General features: G+C 36.1%; 1 protein-coding gene across 1 annotated transcript in view; it reads left to right on the forward strand.

Moving 5' to 3' along the window:
* CACNA1H (calcium voltage-gated channel subunit alpha1 H) overlaps window positions 1–15,623 on the forward strand; it is a 498,677-nt gene that overhangs the window by 284,056 nt on the left and 198,998 nt on the right. Inside the window, exons 9-11 of the mRNA XM_053694739.1 lie at window positions 7,901–8,052; window positions 13,416–13,601; window positions 13,770–13,887. Of these exons, the coding sequence (XP_053550714.1) occupies window positions 7,901–8,052; window positions 13,416–13,601; window positions 13,770–13,887 (456 nt within the window). The remainder of the gene's footprint in view (window positions 1–7,900; window positions 8,053–13,415; window positions 13,602–13,769; window positions 13,888–15,623) is intronic.

The raw sequence follows: 15,623 nt of genomic DNA on the forward strand, positions 1-15,623 counted from the left end.
TCTGTGATTATCTTGTATCTAAGCCTCGGCAAACTGCCCCTTTTTTCAGTTCTTTTGACAGACTTGCAGTCTAGCCAATCAGTGCCTGCTCCCAGATAACTTCCCGTGCACGAGCACAGTGTTATCTATATGAAATACATGAACTAACACCCTCTAGTGGTGAAAAACTGTTAAAATGCAATCTGAAGGAGGTGGGCGTCAAGGTCTAAGAAATTAGCATATGAACCTCCTAGGTTAAGCTTTCAACTAAGAATACCAAGAGAGCAAAGCAAAATTGGTGATAAAAGTAAATTGGAAAATTGTTTAAAATTACATGCTCTAAACATCCCAGTCTTATTCTCTGGCACTGCAAGCCCTACCAGCTATAAAGAGTGGCTATTGTTCATGGGTACAAAAATATTAACCCCTAGAGGCATTGGTTAAGGGGTCAGACCTGGATCTCACTGTATCCACTACATTCTCTACGGACCTTTGTATGACAATGATTGTTCTGGAGGCTTATTTATTTGACTGGCTTTTATGGTGCGTGGTTTATGTAGATAACGGCTTCACTTGGAAGGACTCTCCTTTGTGAGACAAAATACAGGAACTTTATAGCAGCCTTGATCTGGACTCCTCAATGTACCACTGCATCAGTTGGATTAACCACCCCCAATTACGTTCTATATAGGCATTTCAATGTATACAGTATTATTGTCTGATTCACTAATTATCTGGTGTATCACTTTACCATTACCACGAGTTTTGTTATATTATTATGTCAATATGCATCTAACTGCTTGAACCGAGTTGATGTTACTATTTTATGGCTAATGTTTGAATTGTTTTACCCTTACCTGCGGGGTTTAGTACCCACTAGTTAATAATGTTTCTAATATTTCGCACACAAAGGATAGATCTCTTCCATATTGAGACGTAAATTAATACTTTTTCTTATAGGATGTAATTATCAGCTTTTACCACTAGATGTGTTCCTTGACAAAAAGTCTCACAGGGGCTAGTTTATCTCCCTTTGATTGTTATGCTTTATCCTATTGCGTGGTCCAACTGCACTGTTCATCTACACTATATATGGCATTACTATATATATATATTTTGTAACTAAAGGCTGGGCTTGGGACCTAGTTGGATGCTAGACTTTTATATACCTTATATTTTTCAATCAGTGTGAGGACCTATGCTCCTATCTAATTACATTATGCGTAGGTACGATAATATTTCTTATAACCCATCTATGGAGCAATCTTTTTCGCAGGTTTAGATTTGTTATTAATACAATCTGAATATTTGAGTGGTATAGCTAATTCTACCCCTTAATCGACCTAGGGAAGTCATGTGTAACTTTCATATATCTTCACAATATGCTTTTGGATGGTGGGCTCTGTCAGCGGCCGAGGCAGGGTTCTGTACATCATTCCATTTCTTAATGTTTAAAATATATTATACTGACTCCCCAAACATTTGGCTAACAATTACCCTCTTCTCATATTTCCAATATTTACGCTTGACCATTTGTCACTTGCCCCCCAGCTCCTTCCCCAAACTGTTTTATAATTTCACGTCTGCTATATATTTCCATAGACCCTGTACTAGCTCAGTAATGTTGATTATTTATGAGCATTTGACATGAGATGTAATTTTGATATACCTCCAGTAGTCCATATGTTTTTGTGAAGGCATGCATGTCTATGCCACCCTGTAATACTGAAGCCAGACTGCTTAGTACACTAAGCAACTGTTATCTACTATATATGTTCGCCTGTCCTCCTCTTCATTCACAACAAACCTATAAGTCCTTAAAGGGACACTAAACCCAAACAAATTATTTCATGATCCAAATAGAGAATACAATTTTAAACAGTATTCCAATTTACTTATATTATCTAATTTGTTTCATTCTTTAGATATCCTTTGTTGAACAAATAGCAATGCACATGGGTGAACCAATCACACGAGGCATCTATGTGCAGCAACCAATCAGCAGCTACTGAGCCTATCTAGATATGATTTTCAGCAAAGTATATCAAGAGAATGAAGCAAATTAGATAATAGAAGTAAATTAGAAAGTTGTTTAAAATTGTATGCTCTTTCTAAATCATATAAGAAACATTTTGGGTTTAATGTCCCTTTAAGTCACTCACCTCATTCATTTCACTTTTATTTTTACCTCCTCCCCCCCCCCCCCCTCACCACCATAAAGAACCTCCTTCTATAGGAGAGCTAACTACGCGGCTTGCCTTTTCTATGCCGCATCTCTATCATAGTTCTTTCCCAACAGCACCATATGTCTTTACTTCACAATAATCCTTATTGTACCGCACCCTAGCTACCTTCTTCCAATCAGTTGAACATTCTACTCCAGTTTGCCATAGGTTCAAGAGAGACTATTTTTATCACTCTATTTCCTCTAGATATCATATAAGATGACAAGTGGCCAAAAGTGGCTTCTCGTATTAGGAGAGGAAAATATCGTAAAGCAGAAAATGAGGTTTCAGTCTTGCCTGTTATATATAAATATAGAGATATTGCTTTGGGTTCTCTCCCGAAAAATCTTTATCTAAATGTGTCTATAGCATAGATTTGACCTCCTAAGTAATGTCATAGTTTAAGAGAATGTTTCTGAATATTTATGTGACATGTTCATTTGATGTTGTTTTATCAATAACCTCAATAAAAAAACTTATTTAAAAAAAAAAAATTACATGCTCAATCTGAATCATGAACGTTTATTTTGGCCTAGACTGTCCCTAAATTTGCGTTTAGTGTCCCTTTAAGGGTTATTTTTCCAGAAATAGTGTGGGTCTTTTTGCCAGCCCTCCCTCCTGCAGCCTCCTGTTATATCACGGTCTCGCCACTGGCAGCGAGAGCCACGCTATCAGAAACATAAGCCCCATTTAAAGACATGGGAGGATATTTATCAAAGGTATGTTGGACCTGATCATACCTCGCTTAATGCAGAGAGCAATACGCTCTCCGTATTCAGCATTGCACCAGCAGCTCTTGTGAGCTGCTGGTGCAACGCCGCCCCCTGCAGACTTGCGGCCAATCGGCCACCAGCAGGGGGGGGTTTCAATCAACCGGATCGTACTCGATCGGGTTGAATTCCGGCGATCTCTATCAGGCGGACAGCGTTATGGAGCAGCGGTCTTTAGACTGCTGCTTCATAACTGCTGTTTCTGGCGAGTCTGAAGACTCGCCAGAAACACGGGCCCTCAAGCTCCATCCGGAGCTTGATAAATGGGCCTCAAGGAACGTATAGGGTACATTGACGGTCATTAAGGGGTTGGCTATAGAAAAGCAAGTATTGGCTATAGAAGTATTGGCTATAGAAGTATTGGCTATAGAAAAGCTATGTAAAAAGATCCAGCAGAAGGAATTTACACTCCTACGCAGAGATTACAAGTCGCCCACTGACTGCAGCGCACATGCAATATGTTTTTTCTTTAGGCTCCCTCTAGCGTCTTCAGCCTCGCTAGTCGATAGCCTCACCAATCCTTATGTTATTAAATAGTAATCACCAGCTTTCTCCCAGTATTGCATTGCTGCTCCTGAGCCTTTCTAGGTATGATGTTCATCAAAGGATACCGACAGAATAAAGTAAATATGATAATAGAAGTAAATTGAACAATAGCCTAACATTGCAAGCTCTGTTTGAAGCATAGTAGTTTTATTTAGTATCCTGTATTAGTCTGAACATATAATGTATTGCACCCACTGTGTAGCAGAGCAGAATACAGAATGTTGGTCAATTACAAGTAAAAAGTAATAACAGTAATTATAAAAATGTTTTATGTGTTTAATATCTAGACTGTTAATGCCCCCAAATAAACAATGATTTTGTAAGAGCCAAGATTCATTATTTAAGGGTTTAATTAATAAACAAAAGCTTTAATAATTTCCACGAGATTCTGCTTACAAAATTCTCTAAATTATTTTCTAGTGAGCATTTTTCATCGAAAGTACAACGTATTATATCCAACAAAATGAACGTAAATGGATCTCCAGTTTTAGTCTCATACATTAAGCAGATATTTGCGGTGCATTAATAATTCCTGTTATATTTTTTCTGGCTTCCTGCCAAGATATGCCCTCATCACATTAGCCAGACCATATATATAACAGAAACTATCGTACTAACACTCCGCCAAACCACTGGGCTTCTAATTAGTTTTTTCACCCTTGGCAGACTTCCCTTTTTGATAAAAGACATGTTTCATGTTGAAAAGAGTCGAATAATCAGATTATAAATAAGCCTAACCGCGTGCCAACAAAAAGTCTTACGAGTTATACAAAGTGTGTGCTTCATTACCAACGTGGCGCTCACAGCAAATATTGAAATAAGTTACTTCCTAACACCGGATTTCCATACTTGAATATTTGACGTGTTGCTTGTTTTTGTAATTAATCATAATAAGAGACGCTTTTTAGACACTGTAGTGTATAAATATTTATTTGTGATTTTTAGGTTTAAAAAGTATTTGCTTAGGATCAAATAGAAGGTATTGCAAACTACAGTTGTCTTGCTTTTCTTCTATGAATGGCACAAGTAGGCTAAAAGAGTCAGCTTTAAAGTGACTCTCAACTCAAAATAAACTGTAATGATTCAGAAAGAGCAACAGTTTTAAGACACTTTCCAATTTACTTCTACTATCAAATTTTGCACGGTCTTTTTATAGTCACACTTTCTGGGGTACAAGATCCTATTAAGCATGTGCACAAGCTCACAGGGTATACGTGTACAAGTCTGTGATTGGCTGATGTCTGTCACATGATACAGGGGGCGGAAAGTTAGGCAAAAAATAAATTTGTAAGAAAAAAAATCTACTGCTTATTTGAAATTCAGAGTAGGTGTTAAAGGGACAGTCTAGGCCAAAATAAACTTGTATGATTCAGATAGAGCATGTAATTTTAAACAATTTTCCAATTTACTTTTATCACCAGTTTTGCTTTGTTTTCTTCGTATTCTTAGTTGAAAGCTTAAGCTAGGAGGTTCATATGCTAATTTCTTAGACCTTGAAGGCCACCTCTTTTCAGAATGCATTGTAACAGTTTTTCCACCACTAGAGGGTGTTTGTTCACATATTTCATATAGATAACATTGTGCTCGTGCACGTGAAGTTATCTGGGAGCAGGCACTGATTGGCTAGACTGCAAGTATGTCAAAAGAACTGAAATAAAGGGGCAGTTTGCAGAGGCTTGGATACAAGATAATCACAGAGGTTAAAAGTATATTATTATAACTGTGTTGGTTATGTAAAACTGGGGAATGGGTAATAAAGGGATTATCTATCTTTTAAAACAATAAAAATTCTGGTGTAGACTGTCCCTTTAAATCATTGTCTTTTTATTATGCACTTGTTAATTATGCAATTCTACTGCATTGAGTGGTCCTTTAATGCCAGTGAAACCAGGAACCATTCAAACCCACCCAGCCCTACCCAAAGCATACCCAACTAAGCCCGCTGTACACCGGAATGCCGTAGTTTATGCAATTCTACTGTATGTAATGGTTCGTTAAACTTGCAATTTTCTAATTAAATATGCACAATTAACAACCAACAAAATGTCGATGTCAGGGCTTTAGCGAATAACATCACAGGTTGAAGGGCCTGTTTGTTGGCTGATCCCTTTTTAAAATTGTTCTGATGCTAATAGGCAATGTGCAATTAACCTATTGTGCCCCAAACCATAGAGATATGTGTATGTGTCTCTAGAAGAGATTTAAACAGGGGCATTATCGGAATAGTGAACACAGGTGTTTGTTGGGTCATGAATTTTGCTAATTTAGATTTATGTGAAAGTGCATATTATTATTTTTTTTTTTTTACTTTAATTTATAGATCAGGAAGCATTTACATCTGTTTGGTGATGTTGTCATCCAATATGGTGGCAGGGGGGGGGGATTTTAGTGTAAGCATTTACAAACTCATTAATACGAGTTTATCAAGTCTTTCTAGCTGTTGAAAAAAGATGGATGCCACTACCCGTGGCCATATTTGGTGCTTATTTATGCAAACTAATGCAGAATATTTGAAAATGAGTTTGAGACTTTTTGTGTGCACCATACTTTGAATAGAAAATGCAGGGAGAGTTATTAGCGTTCATATTAAAAGTACTGAGTTCATTGTTTAGCGCTCTAGCATAGCACTTAATAGCCAAGGAAGATTTAGAGCTCTTTGAGATCTGAACTAAAATGTTAAATTCATAACAAAGCACATAAAAATATATTATTTATTTCACTTATATTTAAAAATACTAATTGCGAAATAAATGTTTATGTTTTAAAAGGGATATTAAGGAATATGGTATGGTATATAGGTTCAAAGGTGTATGTGCAGGCCTGGACTGAGCCAAGGGCATACAGGACATTTGCCTGTAAAACCAGGGCCAGTTGTGGAATAGGGGCCTATTACCTTAGCCTCACCCAGTCGCCAACATTATTAATTGTCCTGATGCCTGGCCAAATCTAACCTTCCCCACTATGCTTGTGAGCCAGATCAGGGCCAGTCCCACCCCATTCAGGTGCCTGTTATTAAGAGTAACTGTGACTGAACAAGTGAACAGGCTGATGAGCAATAAGCTGTTATTCTTGATTCAAATGTGAACTTCAATAGATTGTATTTTTTTATTACATTTTACTTTTTTGCTGTTTAATTGCAACCAGTTTACATAATACAATGACAGAAGGAGGCTACAAATTTTAAATGTATTTGCAAATCAAACTAGCACGTTATACTTTATGGTGTATGGTCAAAGTGATGGTAAATTTTTACTAATTGAGCAATACATTTTTATTCTCCAAGTATTGATCACACAATTCGCCCATATATTTTTTAAATTATGATGTTCATATGTATAATAGATTAATATTTTACTCACAGAGTCGTAACGCTCCTCCCCATGCATTACTTCTTGGTATTACCTTCATCCGGCGAGAGAGCTGAAACACCCCTCTCCACGTCACATCACTGGCATGTCAACCTTCGTTCCTCTTTCTGCGCATGTATTAGATAACTGTATGCAATACATAACTGGATCTTGAGCATGTGCAAAAATTGAGGCTAGAGCAGTGTTATGCAGAGATACACAAGGTAGGGCATGCGCATAAATCAAGAAGGGCGTATTTTGTTAGGGGTGTGTCGTCGAGTGGACCGGTGTGTCATTGGTTGTCTAAAAAATGTGACTGGACTAATACAATGGTGGACGATCTACGGGAGGAGGATGGATATAAAAAATTTAGATATATAATTGTCAATATTTAGATATACACAGCGAATATGCAGATTTGATGAATTAAACTCACATTGTTTTGGGACTTCATTTAAGATCGCTAATTCGAGGTAGGCATAGTTTACCATCTATTTAAATAAGAAAAGGGGGTATTGAGCTGCTTTTCTTTAAAATGCCTATGTCTATTTCTAATGCAAGTCCTGTATGTGTATTTGTATGTTATTATTATTATCGTTATTTGTGTAGCGCCAACAGATTCCGCAGCGCTATACACATGTGTATGTATGTGTACGTGTCTATACATATGCATTTATGTGTGCAGTGTTTGTAACTTATATTTCAATAAAACCCGATAGTATGGTATGTAAAGAACTTCACTACCTTAGCAGAGGTTTAGTGCACCTTCGATTTAGCAATCTGGTCTGTTATGTAAGGTATTTAGCGCAATCGCGCTATCCAATATGCATATTATAGCGTTGCCTTAGACTTTTGCTTGTTCGCAAAAATATATTACATTCAACTTGTATTAGCGCAAAAATAAAAGCTCTACTGACTGTGCTCAAGCTTTGTAAGCGCACAATAGCGCTTATATTTTTGCGCTGCATAACCATTGTTTGCTTTTGGGCTGTCATGAAGTGCACATTCGTAACCAGAGTTGTATGTTTTCCAGCCAGAAGAGCTCACTACCGCCTTGGAAATCAGCAACATTGTCTTCACCAGTATGTTTGCCCTTGAGATGCTCCTCAAACTCCTCGCCTTTGGGATCTTTGGATACATAAAGAACCCCTACAACATCTTTGATGGGATCATTGTCATTATCAGGTGACTGTCTGTGGAGATAGTAGACATGGAACTTAAAGGGATAGTAAACCCCAAAATTTTCTTTTAAGATTCAGATAGAACATACAATTTTAAACAACTTTCCAATTTAATTCTATTATCAAATTTTCTTCATTCTTTTGTTATCCATTGCTGAAGGGACAGCATTGCACTACTGACAGGAAGCTGAAAATATCTATTTAGCCAATCACAAGAGACAAATGTGTGCAGGCACCAATAAGCAGCAGCTCTCACTAGTGTATGATATGCGCATATTCATTTTTTAACATGGGATACTAAGAGAACGAAGCACATTTGAAAATAGAAGTGAATTTAAAAGTGTCTTAAAATGACCCGCTCTGTCTGAATCGTGCAAGGTTAATTTTGACTTTCCTATCCCTTTAACGGGATTGGTTAATACGATAGTGAAACCAACTTTACCATAGAAAATGAAACAAAGTAACCTTCAAAGTAATGTTAAAGGGTTATAAAACACATTGTAATTAAAATAGTTTTTTGTTGTTTTGGAATACATTCACATAGCCAATTGTGAAAGTTTTCAGAACAGGTTAGCACTGTGTTTGCTGCGATTGTTTTACAATGGCCTAAGCCCCCCACCAGTTGTCTTATGTGGAAGAGGTATCCAGACGTATTCCAGGAGTACGCTAGACTAGCTACTCTACTTTAGTTAGCAAAACTTGCATTGTTTTGCAGTTCCTTTATCACCTCAGTCACAGTTACAGGAACACAGGGCTAAATTAAAGGGACACTGTACCCCAAATTTTTCTTTCGTGATTCAGATAGAGCATGACATTTTAAGCAACTTTCTAATTTACTCCTATTATCAAAAAAAAAATTTCTCTTGGTATCTTTATTTTAAATGCAAGAATGTAAGTTTAGATGCCGGCCCATTTTTGGTGAACAACCTGGGTTGTTCTTGCTGATGGGTGGATAAATTCATCCACCAATAAAAAAGTGCTGTCCAGAGTTCTGAACCCCCAAAAAAGCTTAGATGCCTTCTTTTTCAAATAAAGATAGCAAGAAAATGAAGAAAAATTGATAATAGGAGTAAATTAGAAAGTTGGTTAAAATTGCATGCTCTATCTGAATCACGAAAGAAAAAATTTGGGTTCAGTACCCCTTTAATTATTATAAGAGTGTATTGTAAAGGATTTTTTACTTTGTATAATTAAACATTTAATATTACAATCTCATGGAGATTTATGTCCCTTTTAGGTAAAGGACCACTAAAATACAGTAGAATTGCATAATTAACAAGTGCATAATAAAAATACAATGATATAACACTTAGGGGCGGATTACTGTCCACCACCTCAGAGGTGGTGGAAGAATTAAGGAGCAGCGGTCTTAAGACCACTGCTTTTTAACGAGACAGTAAACCTTAAAAATAATGTTATATAATTCTGCACATAATTATATAACATTATATTAGCGCAAACGTTTTAAAACAAAATTTCCCCTTTGAATTTTAAAAAAAACCTGCTGTTTTACAGACCTGCTCTCTGTGATCTTCTGAGCGGGTCTGTTTTTTTCAAACAGCGCATCGGGCCAGCTGTATAGTCACAGCCCGGCCCGACCGCGCCATAGCACTAAGTGCAGCTCGCTCCCGCTCTGTCAGTCCTGCTCCTCTTTTTTATGCTTTTTCTCCTTAAACGCCTCACCAACTTGGCTATACGTTAAACTGAGATATGTGTGAGGTGGGAGGGGTATTTATAGGCATTTTAAGTTTGGGAGACTTTGCCTCCTCCTGGTAGGAATGTATATTTCATCAGTAACAGTTTGTGGACTCTCGCCAAAATGAAAGAAAGAAATTCATCAGGTAAGTTCTTACATAAATTATGTTTTCTACTCCCTCCAGAGAGGCTGATGTGCTTCCATCATAGTTAAATGTGGTGAAAATGAACTTATCCTGCAGCATTCTACAGCATTTTAAACAGTAATTGCTTAGATTTACATTTGTAGCAAAGCAGACCAGGAACATTAATTACATTAGGCTTTCAAGAGGTTTGTATGTGAACTGTTTTTGATTTGTAAAACTTTGCAATTTACACAACAAAATCCCACTTTTAAAGGGATACTGTACCCCAGAAAAAAAAATCTGCAGCCATGTGAAAGAGCAACTTATAAATATGTAGACATTTTTAGCCAGAAAAAATATGAACTAAAAGCTGTTTACATTTAAATTAAAACTAATATACCAACAGTATTGGTTCTACACTTGCTACTAGTGCTCATTAGCTTACAGGTATATTTTCAACTAATATTTAGTAAGCGCTAGCAGGAAGTACCTATTAGCCAATGATCATTAACTGTTATTTGCATGAACAGGAAATACTTATGATCTAATGAAAAGTAACAGGTGGTACATATCAACCAATGAACTTTAAGAAGTATCTAGTAGCCAGTGAATATTAGTAGGAAGTACACAGCTGATCTAGATGTATTTGATCCAAATTTATTTAATAGTTTTCATATAAAAATAAAATTCATCATGCTGACAGAATTTTTTTTAAAAATGTTTAATATCTATGTTGCAATGCTATGATTCATTTCTGATTTAAGTAATGGATATATATATTAAATTCACTTTGGTGTCCCTTTAAAAAAAAAGTCAAATGCTATTATTTAACAAAGTGAAATTTTCTTTTTAAAAAATCTCCAGTCAGCTTAAGTTGCAGATCCTAAAAGACCAATGAGATGTAAGTAGAATAATTTGATGTCATTTCGTTTTATATGGGAGAGTGACAAGGGGGAATACGTTCACGCACCACTGATAAACATGAAGTTATCTTGTCCTAACCACTGCGTGAACTGGGTTCAGCCAGATTTCCCCATTCAGCTTCTTACAAGATTATCTCTCAAGGAAACAGAAATAAATGTCAATAGTCATTTTCCTTGGTTACACCAGATGGCTATTCAAAGATTATTTAATTACATAGAACTTTGAAAGAAATTGGCTTTTCAAATTGATTTACTTGTTGTAGGTTAAAATAAAATTCAGAGTGTTCCGCAGAGTCAAAGTTGTCTGCTGGGCTTTGCTCTAATCAATGTGTCTTTGTTAGGGCTCTGTCACAAGACTACTCAAGCATGACGGACTCTAGGAGATACTCAGACCATACTAGAAGGCAACCTGGCTTTTAATGTTTAAAGATGAGATCAGTTCAATAGTTTTGTTTGCTGCAGGTTATTTGTTTCTTTATTTATAACCCCATAAAAAATACAACATATAGGGCTTGATCACAGTCTATCGTTTATCTGCTCCCGAAAATGCTTTTTGCTTTCCAATTCAATTGGGAGCCGAGTTTCTTGAGTCCTCGCAAGTTAAAAATCCACAGCTGCAACACATTTTCAACTGAAAAGCTCCCTAAAAGTACTTTTTTTTAATTTTAACTCCCTTTTATTGAAATAAAAGATGTTCAACATTATTGAAATTGTTAATGGGTATTTGCGACCGTGAGTTTAATAATTTATACAGTCTTGTGAATCAGTTTAGATTCTTGGTGCATAGAGGCATGTCCCCTTTAAAAACATGTTCACAAAGGTGCGGTCTTGTTTGAGGCTCTCTTAAAAAGATACAAAGCAGAAGCAAGTGGGGAGACAAATTACAGTTAAAAAAAAAAGTTAAAATCCTGTTAAAAAAGGAATATTTTAAATGTTTTGCATAGAAACTCGTAATTGTCAAATTGTTTGGTACTAGGCCATTTTGGCGCCTCTGTTTTTCTTTCTCCAAATTGTTTACAGTTCATGTTAAAATGGAAATGGGCTTTTAACATACAATAGAAATAAATCTTGTGACTATATAGCAATAGAAAAGCATTGCATGTTCTATCCATCCTGACAACCTAAAAGATGCATTTAGATGGGTTAGCAGTAGTGCGGATGGAAACAGATTGCAATAGTTAATTATGAAAGTTGAGATTAACCAATCTCCTTTAAAAACACAATTTAAAAGGTGCCAATACTGTTAGTAACAATCACGACAGTGCAAGTATGGCATACAATAAAATCTTAAAAATTAAATATAAAAACACGCCATTTGTAGATATTGGTGTCCTGAAGTGAGTTTTTCTGCAGATCCCTTTAGCTGTACATGATATCATTTAGTCAACACATCTACATATGTATATGTCCCTATACAGATGTACGTGTGACCCGTTGACTCTATACAGCCTCTCTAATAGGTATGACTTAATAAATCGATACCATGTGTGTTAATAAACCTCTAGAATGTTCTCAGTGTCAATTTCAGAGTGTTTACCATATGTGCAAGAAAATAGACTGTTTGCAAATAGATGTGAAATAGTGTTAAATGTCCAAAATGTACTTTCAAGAACTTATCAAGTGCTTAGATCTGTCAAATTCGATAAGCCAAAAATGGTCACGAAAAACTGTAGAAAAGTGACTCGAAAATGTATTGTGATTTCCCAGAACTTTTAAGATCCATAGGGGAAATAGGAATTTTATTGAGGATCCAAAAAGCCACTTGAAAGTGAGAGAATCAGTAAAAACCACAATATTATGATCACGCGAAATTGAAAACTAGCCTTTTCGACCTGAATAAGAGTAAAAAATGCCGCACCCAATAGATTGTGATCGAGGCCATAGTGTGCAACAGGGGTACAATAAAATTAGTACCCAAGTTCAGGAAACAGACTGGAATTGAGAATATTCCTACTACCTCACAATGGGACAGGAAGTTTGATTGCATATCCTCGGTTTTGTGAAATATTACTGACCATCTAAAAAAAAATGATAGGTAGTTTAATGGGGTTCAGTCAAGGTAAAACATTTTAACAATTCAGATATTACATGCACTCATAAAAAAATAATTTACAATTCACGTTCATTATAAAACTTACTCCATTTTCATGGTATCCTTTGTTGAAAATCATACATGTGTCTCGATCACTTTATAGCAGAAGGGATTTGCTGCATTGTTTGTAATAATTTAAAACATTGCTACAAACGCTGCGTACATACGGTGTCTCAGACGCATACATTCTCCTAGACCTACCTAGATATACCCTACATAGATATGAACAAAGCACATTTGATAACAAAAGTTTTTTAAAGTGGTAAAGTTTTTAATACTGCTCTTCAACAAAGGATACCAAAAATAATGAAGCATATTTGAATAGAAATAAATACAAAAAAATGTTTAAAATCATATGCTTTATTTGGGTTTTATGCCCTCTTAAATATTCTGTGGCAAAAGAAAAAAAAATAGGTTCCTGAGGTACGTTTTGAGAGTTAAATATGTGTGTAAGGCCACATTCATACTAAATGTCCAAAGTCATATTCCCAAATACTGACAGAGTTTTAAAGGCATTTTGTCTCTCGTGCAGTGTGTGGGAGATCATTGGACAATCAGATGGGGGTCTTTCTGTGCTCAGAACTTTCAGACTTCTTCGGGTTCTGAAGCTCGTCCGATTCATGCCTGCTCTACGCCGCCAGCTGGTAGTCCTGATGAAGACCATGGACAACGTTGCCACCTTCTGTATGCTTCTCATGCTCTTTATTTTTATCTTCAGGTACATTTTATCTGCTATTTATAACCATCATTCCTTAAACCTTCAAAGGGGACTGTTGAATTAAATAAAACTTTAATGTCAAATGTTGTCACACCTTCCAGTTACTACACCAGTTATTCTACTTGCTTATGAGGTTGGTAATATGTGTTTTTCTTTATATTTCTCCAGTATCCTTGGTATGCATCTGTTTGGTTGTAAATTCACAATAAAGACGGACACTGGGGACACAATTACGGACAGAAAAAATTTTGATTCTTTGCTCTGGGCTATTGTCACTGTTTTCCAGGTGAGAACAATTTGTGTTTCTGTAAAATAGAATGTGGAAGAATCCATCATCCAGAACCAGAAAGTAATACACTTCTGAAATATAACTCATGAAATATATATTATTCAAAATATATTAGAGAGCGTCTCTAGTATAAATGACCAAGTCTTCTTATAGAAAAGTTATTTTTCTGTTAAAATCATAATATTGATTATTTAAAGTGATGGTAAACTTTAAATAATCAAATGACATAAATGTAATCTTTGCCATTAAAAAGTATATGTGTACTTTTTTTTGTTTTTAATCCATCTGTGAAAGGGTTAAATTAGTGCATATAATTATGCTTCTATTACAATGTAATGCCGACCCACATAGATGAACTCTTTTTTTTTTTATGACAATTCCAGTGAACATCCAATCAACATGTGTGTCACATGAGAATCTTGAAGTCCATCCCCTTTAAAGGATTTAGAATGTACAGAGTGGGTGTGACTGCTCTATACATCACAGCCCAGCCAAAAGAGGAAATGAAGGGGAGTAGAGGAACAGATAATACCAATTAGGATTATAAACCTTTTATTATAAAATATATATGCTAAACTTCTTATAGTCTGAAGTTTACCATCACTTTAACTAATTGCTGAACTGCAGCTATTTTTTGTATATTCAGTAAAGGAAATATATAACAAACGAAAACCAAGCTATGTTCAGCAAATACATTTCCCATACACTAAATAGTGTATTAAAAAACCTTTTAATTATACATTAAAAATTTTAACAAATAGATATTGTTGTCTCAAATATAATACAGCATATGCATATAAAAAATAATAAAAACATATCAAATAAAATGTATCGGCAATTAATAATGCTTAGTCTTCTTTTCTATAATAATTGCAAAGTGTACAAATGTAGAACAATAATAGGGACACTAAGGGCCAGATTTAGGGTTGCCACCTCAGCCATGTTTTCCGGGACACTTATGAGTAGGCTGACCATATTGCCGCTTTAAGAAGGAGCACATATGAAAAATACATATGTCAGGGTTCTTATACAAAACATTTCTTTAAACAGCCCTGAAAACAGCCCTGACATATGTATTTTTTATATGTGTCCCTTTTTAAAGCGGCAATATGGTCAGCCTACTCATAAGTGTCCCGGAAAACATGGCTGAGGTGGCAACCCTAGCCAGATTACAAGGGGAGCGCTAAATATCGCTTGCATGCAAGCGATATTAGCGCTCCTCTTTGCAATACCAGCGCACAATATTGTGCTATAGCAGATAAAGTATTGTAACGATGTTAGCACTTCCCAGTGGGTGTTCGATGCCAGCCCGGGTTCACCCAAACCGTATACAGTAGACACATATGTAGCAAGATTGGCGGCACTGTACCACTTCAAAGGGATTGAAGCTAAGTCTCCACGCACTTCTCACCACGTTTAGCAGTAGCGTTTGGAAATAGGTCTGCAGAACAAACAGCTGACAATAACAGGATCTTTGAAACCTAACACACTGTGCTCCCTGTGATTTATCTTGTACAAAAAAAATATTTTCCAAACGCTACTGCTAAACGTGGTTAGAAGAGCGTGGAGACTCTGAGGCTATGGTCAGCTTCAATCCCTTTGAAGTGGTACAGCGCCGCCAATCTTGCTACATATGTGCACAATAATGTGCACTGGTATTACAAGTTAAGCGCAATGTGAATGCGAGCTCGCATTGCTAGGAAGCATTGTGCTCACGAGAGTACGCTTCCATA

The sequence above is a fragment of the Bombina bombina genome, chromosome 11 (genome assembly GCF_027579735.1).
Source record: "Bombina bombina isolate aBomBom1 chromosome 11, aBomBom1.pri, whole genome shotgun sequence".
In the NCBI taxonomy this organism is placed as follows: Eukaryota; Metazoa; Chordata; class Amphibia; order Anura; family Bombinatoridae; genus Bombina; species Bombina bombina.